Source organism: Pimephales promelas, chromosome 5, assembly GCF_988280905.1.
Source record: "Pimephales promelas chromosome 5, fPimPro1.hap1.1, whole genome shotgun sequence".
Taxonomy (NCBI): domain Eukaryota; kingdom Metazoa; phylum Chordata; class Actinopteri; order Cypriniformes; family Leuciscidae; genus Pimephales; species Pimephales promelas.
The window spans coordinates 34944535-34968284 of record NC_142773.1 but is presented as its reverse complement, the minus strand read 5'-3'; the positions used below and the strand labels follow the sequence as shown (position 1 = coordinate 34968284).

General features: G+C 38.3%; 2 protein-coding genes across 11 annotated transcripts in view; one reads left to right on the top strand and one right to left on the bottom strand.

Annotated features, from left to right (window-relative positions):
- Positions 1-1999: 1999 nt before the first annotated feature.
- thpo (thrombopoietin) lies at positions 2000-10490 on the bottom strand. 6 transcript variants are annotated; one of them, XM_039675363.2, is made up of 5 exons: positions 6580-7174; positions 6052-6182; positions 5417-5503; positions 5143-5307; positions 2000-3515 (listed from the first exon to the last, which is right to left on the bottom strand). In XM_039675363.2, exons 1-5 carry the CDS (start codon positions 6590-6592, stop codon positions 3378-3380), a joined length of 534 nt encoding a protein of 177 aa, XP_039531297.2. In that variant the 5' UTR covers positions 6593-7174; the 3' UTR covers positions 2000-3377. The 6 variants fall into 6 exon arrangements, with proteins under 6 accessions (XP_039531297.2, XP_039531302.1, XP_039531299.2 ...); XM_039675368.2 differs by having other exon boundaries at positions 6052-6100; positions 6576-7170; XM_039675365.2 differs by having other exon boundaries at positions 6576-7165.
- A 1430-nt stretch (positions 10491-11920) lies between these two features.
- The window catches only part of clcn2a (chloride voltage-gated channel 2a), a 41932-nt gene continuing 30102 nt past the window's right edge, over positions 11921-23750 (top strand). For 3 of the 5 annotated variants that reach the window (XM_039677363.2, XM_039677365.2, XM_039677361.2), the window contains exon 1: positions 15567-15899. In XM_039677363.2, coding sequence (XP_039533297.2) covers positions 15849-15899 — 51 coding nt within the window. In that variant the 5' untranslated portion in view covers positions 15567-15848. Of the gene's footprint in view, positions 12429-15565; positions 15900-23750 lie in introns of those variants that run through there. The other 2 variants (XM_039677364.2, XM_039677362.2) reach the window with 2 other exon arrangements.

Below are 23750 nucleotides of genomic sequence, written 5' to 3'. Positions count from 1 at the left end.
GTGTGTGTGTGTATATATATATATATATATATATATATATATATATAATCTTTAGATTTTTAGATTCACATTGGCATTTGGCAATAAACTCGTAAGGAATAAACATTTTTTCACAGATCTTGTGAAACTGGGCAGTGTGACTTTAGATTTCATACATTTTAATCATATCTGAATCAGTAGTTGCTGCAAATGTGTCATTGTAGATAAAATTCCTGAATTAATTTCTCTGTCACTTTCAGTTGTACAGTTTATTATATTTTATTTTATTGTCCCACTTTGTTTTTACGTGAGTTAATTAAGCTTCAAGAGCTGAATGAATTGGTAGGCCTACTTTAAAATCCTGAATGTTTTGGAGAAAAATAAATAAAGAAATTGCACTTGCTGCTATTTTACTAGCCTACTGACATGCCATCAGTTTCTCAATATTCAAACATGTGGGCTCAAGCATTTAGTTCTCAAATATAAAACGTTATAATACGTATTTTAAAGAGTCTTACTATTAGGCACATGTGGGCCGAAAGGATAGGCTACAAAGTGGCCTGAAGCAGGGTTTATCAACAGTTTTATTTCCTTTATACAAAAGTGAAACTAGGCGTAATGCGGCCTAAATTAAACGTTATTAAACATTATTTCTGTGGTGAAGAAATACATCCCCACCCTTAGAGAATCCTTCTGTAATGTGGAATCGGCTACTTGTCTCAATGATATTGTAATAGGCTATTCTAATAATAATTTGATCAATTGATTGGACGCTCCAGGAAGGTTACCAAGCAACTTCAACTTAAAACTATTAATATTCATGAGCTATTAACATTCGTTTCATTTCCCCTGGTCTCACTCTCTGATTAAAGTGCGACACCAAGTGTTCATTGGGATGAGCTGCATGCTGCAGAAGTTTTTTTTTTTTGTTCAGTCAAATGTATATTACGCATATTTATGCCGTTGTTAGCTTACTATTTAACATTTTTAAACCCATTAAACTCATTAAAATCGTTTCAATGCCGTTTCCTTATGGAGTAGGTATGTGTGCAATGTAGTCACTTGGTGGCACTATAACCTAGGCTATCAGACTGTTATGTTAAGTCCAGAATCTGAAAAGCCTAGTCCACAATCTTGTGGAAATTACCAGAATTACAATGACGACCACTGAACTAAAATGACCCTTTTAAACTAATAAAAATGAAAGCAAGCAAAGTTTGCCATAGAAGCAGGGTTTAAAGAGCCATGTTCGACACTGATTAAAGTGTTGGAGGTAATTGCCTGCCTATACTGTATATACTTGATGAAAAAGCCTTCGAGATATAGCCCCAGCTGCTAGAGGGACAGAAGAAGAAGACGAGCAGAAGGAAAAGCAGCATGAACACAACACTGACAGATGCAGAGATGGCATTAATCAGATACGTCACTACATTCAAATCAGCAAAGATTTACAATGACATATAGTAAATCTAAATTTTGCTGGCCCTAACACAGATTAAACCTTTTATATGTAGTTACATACTTGGATATAACTGTATTGGATTATGCAATTTAGGTCATTTATTCTGATTACTTGCATAGTTAAAGTATTTATCTGACAAAATTAGTTAAAAAATAGCACCAAAAAGGCAAACAATGGTCATGGTTTTAAAACTATGCAAAAAATATATATATATATTTTTATGTCAATTATTGTCATCATTTTGCTGGTTCTCTTTTTTTTATTATCAATATAATTCTTTCTATGATAGTCTAGCCAAAAATATACGTTCACAGAATTGTGTAATCACAAATAAAACAATTGTCTCCAAGCACAAGTATGAAATAGTCTTACAGAATTTGTTGAAAATTGCAATTTTCCGTGACCAGACATAAATTTTGGCCACTATTGTAGATCATCAAATACATTAAACATTACATTACACCAGGGTTCCCCAATCAACAAAAAAAATCATGAATGAATAAATAATTTAAAATAAAAAACAGTCAAAATAAAAAAAAAACACTTTAACAGTAAATATAAAGATAGAAAATAATATATATTATTAAAATTATTAAGATATAAAATGTATTATTAAATTATTGAAATATCACCTTCAAATAGGCTATCAGGGGGACTTCAATCATTCAAACAATGCTGAGATTTGTTCTTCCACTCTTTTGTGTGCTGCTACTGTTCAGATGTTGAGAGTGAAAAAAACTGTAAAAACAGTAATATGTTGAAATACATATATACATTTTAACTGTTTTTTTAATTATCATTTTTAATATGTAATATATTTCTGTGATGGCAAATCTGAATTTTCAGTTTTCAGTGTCACATGATCCTTCAGAAATCATTCGTATATCCCGATTTGATGCTCAAGAAACATTTCTTATTATAAAGGTTGAAAACAGTTATGCTGCTTAATATTTTTGTATAATGTGGTGAATTTTTTAGGATTATTTGATGAATAGTTCAAGTTCAAAAGAAGCATTTATTTGTAATATAAATTCTAATATAATATCTTTACTGTCAATTTTGATCAATTTAATGTGTCTGACCTCAGACTTTATATTCAAGCCATTGCCTGCATATTGCATTTGTTAAAGACAACCATTTAAAAGTAGATATAAAGGTGATGTTCAAAGTCAGTGTAGATGAAACACTCTAATCCACACAACAAATTAAAGGGAAATAGATATGTTCATTTAACAACTCTTAGTAAATTTACATTTTACAAAACTGGGGGAACATTTCAAGAGAGAGGGACATCACATATCAAAAAGAGAATATATTTAGTGATTTAAATAACATATTTTCACATTGCTCACTGTGTTTATTTACATTGTTTTGTGTTAAAGCATCAGCATTTCAATTTAATAAAATATTAAAATAGGTGTTTATTTGTTCACAAAATATTGTAAATACTATTTGTATACAAAATATATTATATGCACAAATATCCCATATCCTATAGTTATCCCATAACTTGGAGTGTATAGATCAAGTGACCTTTCCTGTGTGTGAACTGCATTGTGTCACACATTCTGCCCTTCTTATTGACTTCAGGTTGCCTTCCATGTGCCATCACACCCTGCAGAGTCACTTTCATGCAGACTATAAAATAAATAAATATAATCTGTGGTATAAACCAATTTTACGACTCACCAGTTATCACTCTTGTCTGTTTTAAAAGTTCTAGTGGTTGCGCGTCAACAGGTGAGTCAGTTCAGCTATGATCCAGTAGATGGCAGAGTCTTGTCATTTACACGGCATGTAAATCTGTGGTCTCAGCAAAGTGCTTGGCCCACCATTGTCTTGAAGGTGGACCATTGTTAAAATTGATTTGGCCTGTCTGGTTCAATTACACAAGATTGAAGAAAGGCAGAGATTAGAAGTCAGTTTTTTTCAGTCTCTAGCACCCGTTTTCCATCTCTGCAATGAGCCACTCCAGCTTGCCTGTGAGAAGAAGCCCAAAGTTCTTCAACACCAAACCCAAATCCGTAGAGCGCTGACCCTGGCATCCCTCTGCCTGGTGCTCTACTTGCTCCCCCTGGTGGATGAGACGAAGATGGACAGAAAATAAAACAGTGTTCAAGCTAAAAATAGTCATGTGTACGAGGGACAAAAAGAAACGACTTTTACTGTGTGATAGAAATTAACAAGCTCTATTATGATAGATGGTGGGTCATCATTGAGATAAAAAACACACACTCTTTGGTTATCATAATAATTATGTTTTGAAATCAGCAAAAGTACAGTCCAGCATAGTCCCCACAGTACGCGCTTAGGAGTGGCGGTATGTATATTTTATCAGCAGGGCATGGCTGTAATGCACTTCAGAGAGCATCATGTTCCCATCCTTCTCACGGGTCAAGTATGTGTCGCTATCTCCCCTTCTTTCCTGGGGAAGGAAGGCAGAGGTCACCTGGAGTCAAAGTCACCAAGATGACGTGACGGATCAACAAAGATTCCGGGAAGGCAGGATATTTTCCTTGAGAACTACGTATATGGGAAATATGGGGAAACTTCCATTCACGTCTTTTTTTAAAGGAATTTAAAAATAATATGAAAGTACATCTAACAAATGTTGCAAAATTAGATTATTATTGCTATTACATCATTAAATTATTCATTTTGAAACAGTTGCAGTCAAGTCTTAAAATGTAATATATTTTTATACAGTATTTATACTGTCATTTAACTAATGCTACTGTATTGTGTTTACTATTTACTATATTTATGTCAGAGCTATTGTCTTTATTATATTGTAGAATATTTATCTTTATTTCACTTTCATTTCATTTTAGTAATTAAATTACTATGTGAATTAATATTACTACTATATGAAATAGTAATACTGAATATATACATACATATATATATATATATATATATATTAGGGCTGTCAAACGATTAATTGCGATTAATCACATCCAAAATACAAGTTTGTGTTTACATAATATATGTGGGTGCACTTTGCATAATTATTATATATATATATATATAAATACACACATGCTTGTATATATTTAAGAAATATTTTCATGTATATGCTGTATATAGATTTATATTATATACAAATATAAATATTTTTTATATAAATAATTTTTATATAAATTTTATTTTGGATGCGATTAATCGCGATTAATCGTTTGATAGCTCTGATATATATATAGGATTTACTATGTGAATTACTCTTGTTTGCATGCAAAACTTTTGTAATATTAGCTGAATATTATATTACTAATTAATATTACTATATGAAATACTAATACTGAATATATATATATATATATATATATATATATATATATATATAGTAATACATAATATGTGTCTACAAATTATATTTTATATAAATATAAAGATTTTATATATAAATAATATTTTTTTTCTTAAATATACATGCATGTGTGTGTATTTACATATACTGTATATATATACAAAATAATTATACACAGTGTATCCACATATATTATGTAAACCCAAACTTTATTTTGGATGCGATTAATCGCGTTTGACAGCCCTAATATATGATTTACTATGTAAATTACTCTTGCTTGCATGCAAAACTTTTGTAATATTTTTTTTTTTTTAAACACACAGAATGATGCCATTCGTCTCTGTGCCAATATCTATCTGAGCTGCAGCACAAGGTTGAACTGGTCTATTCTCACCTCAATGTGGAGCCGTTTGACTATAAGCAGGTAGTTGTTGATATTGTGCTCCAAGCGCTCCAGCAGAGTGAATCTACAGCCAGGTTGGCTGAGTGTCCTGGCAGACTGCACATCCTGCGCTAGAGTCCACAAAGACAGCAGGATCTCAGCCCTCCACTCGTGCACCTGGAACACACACATACAGGTGTCTCAATGAGTGTGTGTGCCAGAGCAGCGTGAGTGGGTTGGTGCTGTATTGGAGTGGAGGGAGTGGGAGCTGCATTGAACGACTCACTGATTTTCTCTCCCAGGTTGGTTTGTGAATGCCGACGCATGGTAATTGAATAGAAAAGGGTAGAGCATCTACGGCACTGCAGGTTTTCTGTAAAGGGAGTGAAAAGCCTATAAAATGTCTCACCGGTGGATAGACAAGCAGAGATGTAGACACTGAGGAGTCAGAGTGGCAAACTGTCAAAACAAACAGAGACGCCAAGACAGAGACAGACAGCAGAGAATCAGTTAACATGCAAACAGGTAACTTAAACTGACAGATAACCGGTCAAGTGAAGAGTAGAATGCAAACATCTAATGAGGCTGATTTATTTCTTTTCTTTGCAGTTTACAAACATAAATGAACACCAATAAATGGTGGTGGCTTGAGGAATTTAATTGAATTTATATAACCTGACAAAAAAAAAAAAAAAAAAAAAAAAAAAGATTGATTTTAGCACATAACTCATTTTAGATTGGAAAGAATGGAAACTCCTTGAGCCTAAATTTAAACGGTTCCCTTTTAACAGTTATCTCTTAGCTATGGTGTAGGCTAAGATAGGAATGTAAACATTGTGGTAGGCAACATCATCCTAAAAACAGAAACACACAACGAAGTGAAAGAACGATTTAAATCAGGAGTAGATGTCACAGTCTTACCATTTCCTCTTGGAAGTCCTTCACCTTGTTCAACATTCTTCTGACATCGCTGTCACACACAAATTCAATTGGTCTAGTGTGAACGTAAGACAGTTCAGAGGCAACCATGCTGAAGACTACTACCAGAACTCCTATAAGACAACCAGTCCAGTGAGAAAACGCCTGTCCGTATTATGTAACTCTTGGGACTATAATATTGAATTACACTAGTGGATATTTTTAAATAATCTACAAATAAGAAAAATCAACAGGCTATTTTATATCCATGTATATTTGCCTAGGCGAGCAAGATCATTCAAACAGCTGGTCATTTAAGTAACGCCCTTTTGAATTGTCCTTTACACGCACGCACGTGCTATATAAAGTTTTTATGAATGGCTTTATAGGCACCTCAAAACTCAAATTTATCAGTATTCTCAAAATAACTGCGAAAAGGTAGGCAACATGCTTTACAGAAAGAGTTACGTTTTTTTAACACAGCGCTGCATTGATCAGTCCGTTATAATGAAAATAATCATCCTTACTTACTACTTAAATCCATGCCCTACGACCACAAAAGAACTTCAGTCGCGTTTCTTTCCATTGGAGATCGTCTTTTCTGAAGAAGTAATGCAAAAAACGCCCACCGAGATGTGCGCTTCTCCACTATATTTCCAATCATGTGCATCACCCCCACACTTTCTGACCTTTTCTAGATATTCCTTTCCCGGCTGGGACGCTTTTTATCTCGTCTCTGAGCATGCACTGACGTCCCTTCAGTGAGTCACTGTGCACTGAAGCCAGGATAAAAGAGGCTAACCCTGAGTTTGTAGGGGATACTTGTGCAATTCTAAATAAATAAACAAGTAACACGGCTTTTGGAAAGAGAAAAAAAGGTAGGCTGAACAAACACAAAGAGCCCACATATTTTAGTTCCTCGGGTTAATATTTTATTATGTGATCCACATTTAGTAGGACATACTTTTGGATGTATTCTTCCGCTATAATTATTTATTTTATTTCTTTATTGAACAAAGTTCACAGGGGATAGATGTAGGCTATCACAAAAAAAGTTCAGGATACTTATTTATTCTTATGCACACTTCATATTTTACACAATATCTTGTTCTATCAAATATTTCTTGTTTTACTGAATGTAAGATCCATTGTTCTTGTCTACTTCTTGTACATAAACGCCGACCATTCATTAAAAAATTCAACCAAAACTGAACATTAAGATTAATTGTGCCTTTTTGTAAATAAAATCAAAGAGCTATACCAGCCACAATCTGTATTAATAGTGATAGGGTGAAAATATTTTAATTACCAAAAACCAGGACAATTGGCCCGGCAAACAGATACTCAAATGATACTCGAAGTTTACTCAAAGATGCCTGATTCATTTCAATATGTTTAAAGTACGCTATGCTTGTATGGATAGAAATTTGTTATATTACAAGACACGAATTCAGATGGGTGAAAACAGGACTATTGGTCATCCTAGATAGTGATTTACCACATTGAATGTGCTTACTGATATCAGGTAGTAAAATATAAAAAAATGAATATAGGCTATAATCAAGGGTATTTTATGTAATCTATTACAGTTTTTTTCCTCAATTCACAATACGTTTTTTTGTTCAAATCAAATTTAAATTTCTTGATTTGAGCAAATTGCATGTGTTTTGGCACATATCTTCAAAAGAGTAAGTACAATTGTCTAATTTGCACAATACACATAGCATGTTTATTAATACTGATGAGTTGATTCTCAGTGAAATTGTCAAACTCTTCACAACTTCTAAACATTCTTTCATCGTGTGAGCCTTCACATGCAAAACAATCTCAGATGAAAATCTGTCAGACATATTCCATATATATTCATGACATGGAAGGTTTGTAAAATTTTATAAATTGGCAAATGGCCTTCAGTTGTAATGAACATGTCACGGATGGAACAGGAGACAGACAGGTGGTAAGTGAAATAGTGTTTGTTTACAGGTTGCAGATCCAGACAGAGATATGGTAAGAATGCAAGCAGACAATATTCAGGATGGAACTTAGCTGAATGTTAACCAAAGTCTTTGTTTACAGTTGTGGATGGAGAGTCACTGGGAACACGGCGACGATCCGCTTGGTCCTTGTGCCTCCGCATTGCCTGCTGGAGGTGCACGTGAGCCGAGTCCCATTCCCTCTTGCTCTGATGGAACCAGTAATTGACAGCTGGAACCTCAGAGGGCTCACCCGATCAAGGGTAGAGTGGAGGTTTATAACCAGAGACACACTGAAAGGGGGTGAGCCCGTGGTGGATTGCCAAAGGGAATTCTGGGCGTACTCTGTCCAGGGAAGGAGCCGGCTCCAGCTGTCCTGGTACTGGTGGCAATAGGTCCTGAGATGTCGTCCGATCTCCTGGATCTTCCGCTCAGTCTGGCCGTTTGTCTGAGGTTGGTATCCAGAAGATGAGCTAACAGTAACACCGAGGAGTCTGAAGAAGGCTTGCCAAACCCTTGAAATGAACCGTGGACCTCTGTCCAACACTATGTCCTAGTGTCCACACTATGTCCTACTAGGGCATAGTTTCGAAACACAAGATTGGAGAGGGCCTCTGCGACCTCAAACGCAGTTGGAAGTCCAGGCAATGGGATCAGCTTGCAAGCCTACGAAAAGCGATCCACAACGACGAGTGTGGTTACTGGATCTGGGAAGGTCCGTGATGAAATCAGTTCGGAGGTGGGGCCATGGCCGTTGTGGGATAGGAAGTGGCACGGGCTTGCCCTCCGAGAGTTTTCTGGGGGTGTTAGGCTCTGGTAGTGAATCTTCGGTTGAAGCATGATGAAGACGAGAGAGAGCATCCACTTTGCAATTCTTGCTTCCACACTCTTAAGAAAAGGTTCTATATAGAACCTTAAAAGGTTCTATCAGCGCTACATATTTGGAACCCCTAAAAGGTTCTATACACTCTTAAAAAAAAGGGTTCCTCTGGGTTCTATATAGAACCCTGGGGTTCCATACTTGGCCAATAGAACCTTTTACCAAAAAAATGGTTCTATATAGAACCATTTTGGAGTTCCATATATGAAGCGGGGGATGGAACCATTTCTGGTTGTATAGAACCATTTCTTCTAAGAGTGCAGGTCGGTATGACACGGTAAAATCAAAGCGGGTAAAGAAGAGAGCCCATCGAGCCTGACAGGGATTCAGCCTTTTCGCTTCTTTGAGGTATTCAAGTTTGCAATGATTGGTTATAACCTCAAAATGGTGATTAGCTCCCTCAAGCCAATTCCTCCATTTCTCTAACATCAGCTTGATGGCGAGCAGCTCCCGATTCCCAATATCATAGATCCGCTCCACCGGGGACAGCTACATGGATGGAGTTTGGGAGGATCACCCTGCCGCTGTGATAGAACTGCTCCAACTTAGTTAAGTCGCCAACTGCTTGCTAAACACATCCTGGAATGCCCTATGTTATACTCAACAGGAATCTCCTGGTGATGGACCTCCGGACTTTGAATGGACGTGGAACACACAGGAAACTCGGACTTTCCCACAGAAGATGAAGAGGAGGCTTTCTGGACCTTCTCAACCGAAGCTAGACAGGAATGCGAGCAGTCTTCTCCCCAGCGAATGACCTCCGCGGATTTCCAGACGATAATGGGTTGATGTTGGACCATCTAAGGTTAAATGTATGTAGGAGTTGAGAGGAAATTAAGTTCCCCGCCCAGCCGGAGTCGAGGAGGGCTTGTGCTGAGACATATATACTGGAGGTTAATAAATGAACAGTTGTGCAGTTCAAGGTTGAAATCTAATGAGGAATCTGAATGGTGCTTACCAAGGTCGAATTGGGCAGGAGTTGATGAAATGTTTATCACCCCACAGTAGGCTATAGACAAAGACGCTGTTGAATTCTACACTGCCGCCCTGAAGAAGAAAGATGAGCGGAGTCAATCTGCATGGGCTCGGGTGCTGGAGGGGCGACTGATGGAGTCGAGGACTGAGGACTTACAGCGGTTTCTAAAACATCACAGAGAGATAAGCATTGAGATGCTCGAATGGTTTTCTGAATGAGGTTTTTAATTCCCAAGGAATCCTGATACACCACCACCAGCTGACGGATGTTAGGGTTGAGACCATGTCAAAAAGCTGTCAAAGCTGTCTCATTCCAACCACTAGAAGCCGTCAGCAGGCAAAATAGATGGGCATATGTACTCACTGAAGACTTTCCTTAACGAAGGTTGAAGAGCTGATCGTGAACAGGGAGATTGGAAACTGTCTGACCAAACACTTCCTTGAAATGCTGAATGAAACTTGAAAGGGATTTAATTGCAGGAGAATCTGAGTTCCAGAGAGATTGGGCCCATTGGAGAGCTCTGCCGGACAGCAGGGATATAAACGCCACTCGGGGTGAATCGTTAGAGAATTGATGTGCCTGCATTCAGTTTACAACGTAACACAGTTTTGCAAAAATAAATGTAAAAACTAATTCTTTTGTGTATGACAGTATTGACTTTTCCCAGTCAATTTTCACCTACTTAATGAATCTGTATTTAAAATACTCAATGTGATATACAGACAAAAAAAAAAGTATTTAAAAAAACATGACATTTATTTAGCAAATATTTCCATGCTAAAAATGCATTTCATTGACACTATAACAGATTAAATGTTTTAGGTGAGTAACTACATGTTGCAGACATGCAAGAGTTCTAATGTCCAGGCAAACGTTTGCACTTACAGTTTAGAGAATGTTAAGACCGTTTTGAAAAACGTGCCAAAAAGGCGACTGAGAAAAACTGTATAAAATTTTGAGATGTAGTCAGTCTGCCTGTTTGGACGGTAACAGCCTATAATAATGCAAATATGTTGAAGGATCTCTATTTTTAATTGTCAGGGGCTAAAAGAAAGCAGGTGAATCATCAGAGCTGAATGAGAGTGCTCAGACGGCCTACTTTCATGACCAGCCTGTGTCTCTGTCCCTTTGCGAGTTACCCTAAATATTTGTTTTATTCAGTGCCAAGCCTCCAACATAGCCTATCTCTTTGCCATATTACACACACACACCACTTAAGACCAGCTTCAACTGTAATTTCAATTCACATTTTTCAGTCTTAGCACATCACCTGTTTGCCTGATGTTCAAATGCATCACAGTGCTGAAATAAAGCAGGGTATATCTTCCTAACAACACACCTGTTGTCTTTGGATTTGGCGAATTGTTGTAAACATGAGGAGATCATAGCGCATTCACTCTTTCTTCGCTGCAAATGAGAACGCTGAGCCAGAATGATGATAGTTAGATGTTTAAATGCTATGAGTGTTTGTTCTGAACATTAACACACAGTGAAATTACTGTAAAGGATCTCACCACCCTCTCTTTTTCCCAGTGCCGAAACAGTCTTACGCTCAGTCACCCTGCAGCAGCCCACAAGTCACAGCTGTGAAAAATCAGAATAGGGCTAAAAGCCTTGAAGTCGCTGTGATCACGACAAGCTCTGAACAGCAGCATCAGTAATGATTACAACACCACATATAGGCGTATGTGGAAAATGTCAGATAGATAGATAGATAGATTAGATAGATAGATAGATAGATAGATAGATAGATAGATAGATAGATAGATAGATAGATGACAGACAGATAGATGATGGACAGACAGACAAACAGATGATAGACAGACAGACAGACAGACAGACAGATAGATAGATAGATAGATAGATAGATAGATAGATAGATAGATAGATAGATAGATAGATAGATAGATAGATAGATAGATAGATAGATAGATAGATAGATAGATAGATAGATAGATTTTGCTCAAAAATGTAACATTCTGTCAATCAAATGTGCCATTTATGACGGGAAATAGAAACAGAAGTGGAGTCAAACCCGCTGTAACTGAACCAGTGACGGAACCCGCATTGCATCACAGAATCAATTCCTGGCCAGTGCACGCGCCCCAGGCTCTGCCGGCTTAATTACTCCTTTACCTTTCAACGCGTGCTGTGCACACTAATCGGAACCGTTTAAGTGATGCATTAACACCGTCAAGTAGCCTATGTGTTAAGGAAAGCGCTCGCTTTTTTTCTGTTTCTTTTTTTTTCTTTTTTCTTTTAAGTTTAGCTTCCAGTCTGAGGCGAATTCAAAGACGAGCAAGAGGCATCAGCAACAGGGCACTGACAATTCACCGGCGTGGACAATTACACAGAAAGTATCTCGATCATCAATCGAGCAATTGGTACCGAACATCACGGACGTCATTACTGGATATTGATTGCGTTGCTCTAATTGTGTGGAGATTTCTTAACATTTTTTGCGTCATTAAATGGAGCGGCGTAGGTGACGTTTGGACTGTTGCGTTCGAAAGGAGCTCTTACTCAAGACTAAAAGCCGGCGCGGAAAAATGTAAGTAGACGCCACAGACGAAATAGCAACCTGTTAAGGTGTCCAATATTGCTGCTGATAAACTGCGCTGTTAAAGCGCGCCAGAAGTCATTCAACTGCCATCAAAACAATCTGTTTAAAGCTTTTGCCTGTCATTCTTATTCCGAAGGACATTTAATCGACGTGGTTATCTTGTGGGGCTCAAGGGCACAGTGTTATTCGTGCAGGGAGTTGAAAATAGCCTAGGCTACGTCTGATTTTCTTGTCTAGATCCGCTAACGAGGATAAATAGGCTTAATGTAAGATGATGTCTTAATATCTCTTTCAAGAAACCCAGTGGAATCAGTCGTTTATGCTTCTAGATCCAATGTCCCTTCAAGGTCCTTTCTTATGTTGGAGGAATCTGAAGAGCAAATGGTAAAAAAAAATGATATTGCATCCACATTCAAAACAGAAATCAATACCTTCACCTCTGCATTCATCTTAAAGGACAAATTCACTTCACAGTTCAGAAGTGGGCACAATCACATAACTTGGAGAGAAACTTTATCTTCTTAACTTGTTTGATGTGGCATCATTTAGAGTTGATAAATCAATCAGTCAATTTTGATACTAAATTTAGCAAATCTACGGCAGCTGTGTTTACTAACTTTACCATAAAATACTTTTGACCATATTACAAGCATGATGGCATTGATTTTGGTGACCATATTTCACAACTCCTAAGTGTGTGTCATTAAATGTTATAATGTTATTATACCAGCCTAATTGAGCTATTATTTTTTATTTTTTTTTTACAGTAAATGTTGCTGATAAGATTCAGATAACACATTATGACTTGAAGTTCAGCAACATTGGCCTCTCCAGCACCAGTGACTAATAATAACTTAAAGACAGAGAACAGTGTTGCCCACACAAACACAAAACACCATAAAGGAAACATGACACTAATGTAATGAAGTAAACATTATAACTAAATTACAAAACAAGCTACTTAAACACCTCAATGCACATAACTAATAGCAAAAACAAATGTGATTGATCATGCAGGGAATGCTTGGAATGCCCCCTTTCATCAAAATATATAAGACAAATAAACATTAAATGTACAATCAATTTATAGCATTTATCCATTCTTTTTTCTTCAAATTACAAAAAAAACAAACACAGTTCCATGCTAGATGTATTCACACTTAACTTTGAATGGTCTAAAACCATTTTATTGCAGGCCAGTATTGAGCATGCTGTTGAGTTGAATGCACACCACGTCTTATTCCCTGTCTGGGATGGTAATGTACATGCATGTAATCTAATATCGACCCTTGTTTCACACCCCCTATCGACGTCTCGGTTTCTCACCCATACCCTTTATTTAAATAGTCGATGAGGAAGATGTTCTTTTTAACTCTTCTGGGCTTCCACGTTTCATTAAAACATTACTGAAAGTTTTGTGGAAGATGCATCGATTTGGGTCAGTGTGCGCTGAGGGCGTTGGAACACCCAATTCAAAGAAATATGCTGTGGGTGAGGATGCTCACCTGTCCAAATCATATTTGTATGATGTGTGTAGCCAATTGAAGATGGTTTGCACAATGCAGTCTGATGTGCAGGTATAAAGAAAGAAATAACGTCTCATGTTTATTTACTTAATAATCTGAAAAAGATTATGGTCATCCAAAAATGAAGATTGATATCCAAACCGTTCTTTCTTGGAACACATACACTATACACTCTCTCTCTCTCTCTCTCTCTCTCTCTCTATATATATATATATATATATATATTAGGTCTGTCAAACGATTAATTGCGATTAATCACATCCAAAATAAAAGTTTGTGTTTACATAATATATGTGGGTGCACTGTCTATAATTATTTAGTGTATATATATATATATATATATATATATACACACATGCATGTATATTTAGGAAAAAAAATGTCATTTATATATAAAATATTTATATTTATATATAATATAAATTATATATAAATCTATATACAGTGTATATATGAAAATATTTCTTAAATATATACAAGCATGTGTGTGTATTTATATATCTACAATAATTATATGCAGTGCACCCACATTGTGTAAACACAAACTTTTATTTTGGATGCGATTAATCGCGATTAATCGTTTGACAGCCCTAATATAAGAACGTTGAGGTTCAAACAACATGACACAATAACATGGATTAAACATTGGAACCCACCCAAAACCTTTTTTATTTTTCAAAATATCTTCTTTTATGTTTCACAGAAAAGAGAACTTAAAGAGGACACGAGGGTGAGTAAAGGATTACAGAATTTTTATTTTTACATGAAGTGTCCCTTTAAAAATAAATAGCTTATATCTGTGAAAAACTGTTAAGCAGTGACTGCCAGATATAACAGTGTTTGCAATCATCTTTTTAAAGACCGCAAACAAAGACATGTTTCTATCAGCAGAGTCCAGAGTTGTGTTGTGTATGAGTGTGCATAGATGGAAGAGAGAGAAAGAGCTTGAAGAAATACACAAAACACTGCAGTGTTGCAAGAAAACTGTCAGAATTCACAGTGATGCATTCATATTTCATCCCAGCCTGTGTTCCTGCTGTTCCCTGAGCTGGCAGTGGACCTGTTACTGAGCCCAAAAGCAGCCTACCAGTTTCTATCTCTGTAGGGAAATCTGTTTAACAACCTATTGGTTTCTTTCCCTCTCTCCAAGGAATTTTGTCTTTCATCCCATGAAGCCTTAGCTGCTTGTAGGCAGAGCTTGAAATGCAGCCTATATGCATCTATATTTAGTATTTACTGTAAGCACAAGTAATGTTAATGAGCAGTGTAATGAACTGCCCACATGGCTCTCCTCTGTTTTTAAAGAGAGGATGTTTTGTGTTATTACAGATCAGTTCATTTATCCTTATTGGCAAAAGAAAGGGGCTAACTGAAACCATTTAGTAGGCTATTTTCATTCATTGAAATAACACATTTTAATATGAACTTTCTATGAACTGAAAACAGGCTACTTCTCTTTCTGCCTTACTGGATTGCATGGTTCGTTTAAAACTTAGTCATAAAACAACAAAACAGCCTGATTTAGCCTACGTAATCTACGCATAAGTGCTTGAGTTCACGGTAGTGCAAAATAGCGATTAGTCACACAGCGGGAGAAAATATTGATTTTTGACAGTCGAGTCAACAGGTATGGAGTGTAACCCCTGTCTTCCCACACAAAGATTGGTTTTCGGCGCGTTATGACATTTATTGCTGCGCGCGCACGGGCACATGGAAGTGTTCATTCGACAGCTGGATGAGCTGGGCTGTTTTCTGCGGAGAAAGACCTGTTACTCAGTTCATGCAGCTTGTTGAATAGCGTGCCAGTGATGCGGATGTGATCTTGTGGCGTTTGGAATACCGTATCGCCTTTAAATACTTAATTCTAGCTATAATCAACGTTATGGCGCGAGACCGAGTCCAACATCGCGTGCTTCAGTACCAGCAAACTCTGGTGAGTATTTCTGGCCAACGTGATTGTTTTTTGTTTGTTTGTTTTCTCGCGAAACGAATGAACTTAGAGGGACTTAGAAATATGATTGTGTAAAACTGTGGATTTATTCAAGTTATGAATTAAATTTTCCATTGAATTGCTTAAGTAGAGGATAATACAGGCTAAGTTGAATGGCTGGAATGTAATCACAATCAACAATTAAAATTGTTTAAGGCCAGGAGTGTAAAATACTGTCTGTTGCTGAACATTTATATCAAACATAGGACATATGCCTTTTCCAGCTAATTATCAACTGTATATTGATAGGCTATAGGTGGTAGAATAATTCTGTGGAGTCCACAATAACATTTGAAGCAACTAATAGCATCATTTGCATTGAGTTCTAACAGGTTTCAAGTTTAAGGGCATCATCAAAGTCCTCCCTTCATTTCACTTCATCCCCTCAGTGCCCCTCCTCCTGCTCTCGCTCTTGTGGACTAAATGTAGATCCATCCACTCTGCATATTAATTGACTCATGCACCAGTTTCCCCCCCATCTCTGTCACATGATGATTGACAGCTGAACCCTGGAGCACTTGACAGGGATGTCTCTATATTCAGGCAGATGTGAAGAGGAGGAGAACTGTAGAAGGACACGTTCAAACGGTTGGTATGGGGTACAGTCTTCTCATTCTGCACCAAAATCCCCTGCTTCACCCCTCCCACTAACATCCATCTATCTGAGCAAGTTTTTTTGCACTGTTATGACAAATGTGTTTGCATAATGAAGGTAGGCGTGAAGTGGCCACACTCGGATCCATGTGTTGCGTTCGTGTCTTGTCTTTTTGAGTTCAGGCTATTTCTGAGCAGCCTTTCTCCCTGCAGGGCCAGACGATGTGTTCCACAGCATCTATGTGTGTGATGAATGAAACTGGGACATTTTTTTCTGGCCCTGCTTTCCTTATCAGCGAGAGGATCAATACAGCGCTATACAAAATGGTGGCTGGAGACTCACGGTTTCATTGCCTCCCTCAACACCTTTTTCCTCTTTGACCAGGGGTTGGACCCCATTCTGATTGATATCTTTATCATTGACTGTCCTCACGATGTGCTTCGCTGCATTGCCAGACTCTTGGCCAAAGGAGGATTAGACTGTGATGAGTGTTTTTACATTCCATTTTTGTTTTTCTTTCAGTAGAGGCACAAGCTCACTCTATATTTTCTTTTTTTCCCCTTTTTGTTTAAATGCTCAAATCTGGCAGGTACCGTCAGTTTTAAGAAATCTTGCTCAGTGATTCATGTTTGCACTGAAACTCATGATTGCACTGGCGATATTAACGCCACAAAGAGCCTTTTAAATGGTCTTGCAAGTAAGGGCATCACAAGGGCAGTTAGTCTGCTCTTTAGTGGCCTTTTGTATCTTGCAGCTCTCGATTGCACATACCCACACTATTTGTGATGTTCTTCCCTTCAGCGGAAAGAATCTATTTCTATCGAAACCCTTTAATCTGCACTGGTAGTAAAATTGAAAGATTTTTTCGATATAAGAAGGAAAAGAACCATGAAGCTTACATTTCTGCTTCCTCAAGAGAGCCAGGTCAAATGTGCTTTCCCCAAGTTCTCAGCAAAAATAGCATGCCTGGGGAAACTTTCCTCCTGGCTTTAGCACACATCACTCCTCTATGTCACTGGCACTTCTGCATGGAGTGGTGGAGAGTCTCTGCTATCACCCTGTCTGATCATTGGCAGCATTCAGTCCATCAAAATATCCATCCAGTATTTCTAGCTGAAATGCTGCAGCCCTTGCAGAGCTGATATGAGATGAGCTGATTAAAGATTACAGACAGGTGTCCATCTGGAGGCAAGCAGAGGCAGAAACCAGGTGTACCTTATTTTAAGGGAAAATCATAAGAGTTTCTGTTTACTTAGCTGAGAGAATGGAAAATTGATAGTACTGCCGAAGGATTGGAAATAGGGATTGAGTGTTCTGGTGAAACTGGTTGAGTCATAGAAGACATTAGTCAGGACTACAAGAGCAGTAGCAGTTACAGAATAGTGCACCCAAAAATAACAAATACATTTTGTCATTATTTACTCGTCATCATGTCATTCCATTTTTTTTTATGTGAAACAAACTGAGATGGGGTTTTTTTCATAAAAAGAAAGTGGTTGGTGACTACAAAATGACACAAGAAGTGTGTCAAATGTTTTGTTTATACACCTGCATTCAAAAGTTTGCAGTCTGTAAGATTTTACTTTAATTACATACTTTTATCCTGCAAGGATGCATTAAATTAGTGAAAAGCGACAGTGAAGACATTTATAGTCTCACAAAAGTAAAAAAAAAATGCTAATAAAATTTCATTAAATCATTCTTTAAAGAATACTGAAAAAAATGCATCATGATTTATTATATAAATCTGCTATCATATGGCTCATGGAGAACACATGGAGTATAATGCAAAAACCACATGGAGTAAGTAAGGGATAATGTGCATCCACCCACTCTGGTCCTGTCTGGTCCCTGCCTTCCACATCGCTGCCCCTCCGCGGGTACGCCGGTGGTCCGTGTCGGCATGTTGGTACTGTCTCTCGAAGCCTGGCTAGCGCTTCCGAGTCTGTCCCACTGGCTCATCCGTACCATCTGGCTCGGCTATGCGATTCAGTTTGCCCGCCGCCCCCCCAGGTACAGGGGCGTCCTCTTCACCCAAGTACGGAGTGTCGATCCCTCTCTTTTGAGGAAGGATATCGTCGCCCTGCTGAGGAAGGACGCGATTGAACCGGTCCCTCCAGCCGAGATGAGGTCTGGATTCTACAGCCAGTTGGTTCCCCAACAAACGGCTAACCTCGTGAGTTCCTTCATCACCCCTGGCACCAGGCGAGGTGGATCACCCGGCGCCAGGTTTGTTACCTCTCGTAGGAGTTGTTATTAGACTGGGTGGCCTTAACAGTGGTCCCTACGGTGACCCATTTCTTCCACGTTCCAGCTACCCTCCGGGTTAGCACCGTGTCTTCCCCTCGACAGACCCGTTCTGTCGTCCTTGCTGAGTACATTCCCACCCCTCGGGCTGGGACTACCTCAAGGACTGCCGTATGTTTCACTACTCTGTGGGCTATTACATACGTGTATTCCAGTACCTCCCTTCGGGCGGGCAGGGGCTCCGCAGCGTTCCCTCCTACAGGTTGGGCACGCTTCCCCAGTGTTTTCCAAATCCACTGAGTGGGTCTTGCGGAACAGCTGTATGATTCTTCCTAGCTAGCTCCCACCGTAAAAAGAAAACTATAAGAAACTGCTTTGGCGGGAAGCTAAGCTGGGTGCTGGAAGGGGCCAGCACCATTGCGTGTTATTAGGGATCCCAATTAGTTGGAAACTCCTCCGGCGAGACGTTGGGAATGGAGGGAATGGAGATGTCTCGTTCTCGTTGTGAAGTAGGAGAAGAATAGAGTGAGTTTTATAGTTCCCTACAAACCTACAAAATGTGAATCTGACATGAATAAAACACATTGTGTCAATTTATATAGTCTGTATGATTCACTGAACGTTCTAATCACACGGGTGAAATCAGAAAGGGTTTAAGCTTTGAAATTCTGCCTAACATCTTCTTTGTGTTTCATGGAATGAAATGAGATGATATGATAAGATATAAGACAAGTAAAGGATGATTCTAATTATTGTGTGAACTGTCTCTTAAAAACTCTGCCTCAGATTGAGTAGTGAAGGTGTGTGACCCCTGTTTTTGACCTTTCTGGGTGTGTTTCAAGATAGCTTGCCAGTTTCCTCTACCAAAGGGGGAGGATTTCGGCCACTGATCAGATCAAAGAGTGTAGATGTCCTGAGGACACAAGTCCTACAGTGTGACATCAGCCTCACCACACACTTAACCAGCATGGTGCCCACAGTCACAGACATGTGATTATGCTTTTAGCATCGCTAGAGGATCTTTACAGCGCACTTACTAAAGCAGGAAGATGGTAATGACATCACACTTTACTTGCAAACCATGGCAAGAGAGAGATGTAGGAGCTGGAAGTCTTTAATAGCCAGTGGTACTGCCTGTGGTTTTGTCATTCATGCATGTAAATTGATCAGCAGTGTCCATACGTTCTTAGATGAATGATATGCTGAAGAGATATGCTATTCATCACTCCCCAAGATGATTTGACTACCCCATTTATAACTTTTTTCTACAAATGAAGCGATGAATAACCTTAAGCAGGCAAGGCAACAGCTCTAATGACAACCATACCTGCTTGATTGCAAATTGGATTAAAGAAGGCAGTTTAATCCCACATCAGCTTTTAGTCGCATGATCACCATCCAAGCAATGGAAACACCATTTTGGCCCTGAACCACTATAATTTAATAGAACACCTTAGGTAAAGATATTACACATTTCTTTAATATTCTTCATTCTGGCTCAATGTCAAACCGCCTCACATCAGGTGCGGTGGAGTCATTAGTGTAATGGGATCAATGCCTTAATTCTCTTTTTTTTCCTTGCAATGGATGTTTTGGGGAAAGTTCTGGTTGCTGACAGGGGTTGGTTTCGTGAATCTTCTGGCTCTGTTAAATACTAATCCAATACATCCTTTCCATTATATAAATTAAAGAAGGTCTGACGTGGCGGATCTAAAACTCATCTTAATAAGCTTGCTTGTAGAGTGACATCAAATGCCCTGATAGGGGAAGGAATTTGTACAAAAAGGCTTGATAGCATCCTTTCAAGAATGTCTTCAAAAATGTATTTTAAAACCAAGAGCTTATGTAAGATGTTGTTTATGAACTTCAGGAGTGTCTGCCTTGTTTTCACTACAAAATAAAACTAGAGCTGTGTATACACTACCTTTCAAAACTTTGGGGTCAGAAGTTGTTTAGTCTTTTTTTAATAAAACTGATCAAAAGTGACAGTACATCATCTGTAATTTTGCTAAAGATAGTTGTTTCAGGACTTTCCAAAGAAATACGCACATGGCACCCTTTATACGCACATAACACGCTTCGGTTATGGGTAGGTTCAGGTCTGAGGTAGGGTAAGGGTTAGACCACTAGGAGGCGCCTTTTGGCCCATATATGCATGACTGCATCTCCTATTGACGCTAAAGGGTGCCATGTGCGTTGGATGTATACGCATTGTCAAAAGCGTCAATAAATGACGCCTTGGGATGAGAATGGGCTGAAATATGTGGGATATATTATGTGGCCATATATTTCATTCATATGTGGGGGTTGTTCTGGTTTTACTTCCCTTATGACACCCATCTAACCAACTGGAGCACAGCAATTGATGACGTTATCTGCGCGTTTGTGTGTACCTGGTTTTTTCCAATATATACCTAAAGAGACAGAGAGCAGAATAGAGATGTTTGGGTGAAAATACTTGTTTATATGAAAGGGCTAACACAAAGGTATTTTTGCCTTCAAGGTATCTTTTGTCAAAATTATCTTGTGTCTGCTTTGAAGAATGCCATGTTTAGTCTAGCCACAGACTCTTGAGTCTGGCTTGAGCAGCCTATTTCAATTTTGCATGTCAATAAGGATGTCAGAATGTGATAGGGACTGTAAAACACCCAGTCATGCCTGTCAGTCTTGAGTTAAGGTGCACAATGTACAGTTAAAAAACATTTTTTTAAAATCAGTCTACTGTGAACATTGTGGAAGATCTCTTGCACAGTCTGACAAGAAGCAATCAAATTGGACAGCAAATATTTTGCAGTATACACTACAGCAATATTTAATTGCGGTGGGTAATACATCTCATTTAGCTTGCAGTGGAGTGGTGCACCTGGCTTAGCGACACAGGACATGGCACTTGATGCTCTCAGACGGCTGACGAAAGGCTCTGAGGCAGAAGTGGTAAAAGGTTCCATTTACACTCCAAAACCCTTCAGAGAGCTCTTTGCCACAGGCCACTCATTTTCACCTGAAATATTCCTTGAGCTTGTGTGCCTGTGAGTCTATTTGATTAGCATACGTGCTGTGTACCAATAAATGTAGGCTAACAGGTCAGTATGATATTCTTGATCAAATTAAGGAAAAATTTAAATATGTTACAAGTTCTTAGAAACTCACTTTTAAAATGAATGTAGGTTCCATGTGGTATAAAAATCACATTTACACCATTTTCAAGAAAATAAATTTAAAGGGGACCTCTATAATGCCCTTGTTGGGTCTACTAAAGGTTTAATTGCTTGGATGTTTAAAAAAATATTTTCCACATATTTAACACTATTGCAACACCCCTCTGCCTAGTCTGTCATTTAGTTCTGGTCTCTATGAAGCAGCCCCTTCTTTGGAAAAGTGTATTGTGCTCTGATTGGTTGGCTGGAGCAGTGTGTTGTGATTGGTCAACAAATTCAAGCGTGTTTTGGAAATGTCAGGTCCCTTATAATCGTGAGTTAACACACTAACACATCTCAACCAGACCTCGCCCTCTTTTTTTGTGTTTGATTTCAGTGGAAATTATTTAAATTTAAAATGTATTTAGTGTTTACTGATATAGAGAATAAGTGCTTTGTACTTTGTAACATTGCAGACCTTTTTCATGATCAAACAGCACTATAATTCAAGTAGAAAATGTAAAAAGCATAGCACTCATCCAATAGGACACATGTATAGCATATTTCAATTATATAGCATATTTTATAATTGTTTTAACATTTTCCTTAGGCCTTGAATAGAATATTTAGAATATTTTAAAATAAATAGAATATTAATAATTTAAAATAAATATTTTAGAATAAATAGAATATTTTAAAGCAATTTGGTTTATTTAACAAATAACATTAATTATCAAGCCTAAAGTATAACTCCTGTGTACTAGTTCTACTCTGGCTCACCAACAGACCCTGTGACGTAATTTTTGTCATCCACACAGTGCACATAAAAACGTGTCGTCAAATTATGTTTGAAATGATTATTGCCACTTTCATCGACATCAGTGTGTATTTTACAAACTATAAATGTTATTATGCTAGTACTATGTGACTACTAGGTCTGAAACCTAAAATAAATATTGTGTGAAAAACACTGCACAATCGTGATATGAGAAACGCTCAGTGTCTTTGGCTCAGCTTCAGTCAAAGCACACTCGAAAAATGCTGGGTCATTTTAACCCAACTTTGGGTCAAATATGAACAGACCCAAACATTGGGTTAAAAATGCAATTAAAACATTTAACCCAATGGCTGGGTATGTCCATATTTGACCCAAAGTTGGGTTAAAACAACCCAACAATGCTTTCAACAATTTGCTATCTTTCAGCTGGATTCATATTGTATCATCCTGACATGATTTTGTCTTCCGATATTTGTGTGGGTGACGTAAGGGGGTATTTTCAGCCCTTCCCACCCATTGTCCTCTGCATTTCCCGATTCCTTTCTTCTCCCATCCCTCGTTCTTACAGTCAGCTGCTCCCACACAGGCACATGCCCACGGTGCTAAAGATGGAGAGACGGGAATATTGGCAGGTCCGTTGTGTAGCGCCACAATCCCTCTCTCCCACTCCCTCCTCCTGTTTCTCCCTCTCTCTCTGTTCTATAAACACACGGCACTCTGATCTGAGGAGCTCTGCCGCCAGCGGCACATTGAGATGAGCATCACGATTTCAGCAGACTCTCTCTTCGCTCGCATGAGCAGGTGCAGCTCAGAAAAAGCAAAGCAGCCCAGCACAGATTGATCCCTAGCCTCCTCTTCCTCCTCTGCTCCGTCTGCCTCGTTTCACACAACCTTTGCACCCCTTTGTCACTCGTTCTAAACAGCTTCCCACCTGAAGCCATCGCCCGACACGCGACGCCTAATCGCAAGTCATCGTCTTCATCAGCTTGGCACCCGTCCATCCTGGACAGCTTGATATATTAGTCTGGCCCAATTAA

Excerpts from the sequence above, each read along its gene's own strand:
- thpo (XM_039675363.2), bottom strand. Across the intron at positions 5,308-5,416 it reads CAACCTGGGAGAGAAAATCA|GTGCACGAGTGGAGGGCTGA; the intron begins GTGAGTCGTTCA and ends TGTGTGTTCCAG. Across the intron at positions 3,516-5,142 it reads TCAAACGGCTCCACATTGAG|GGGGAGCAAGTAGAGCACCA; the intron begins GTGAGAATAGAC and ends CTCATCCACCAG.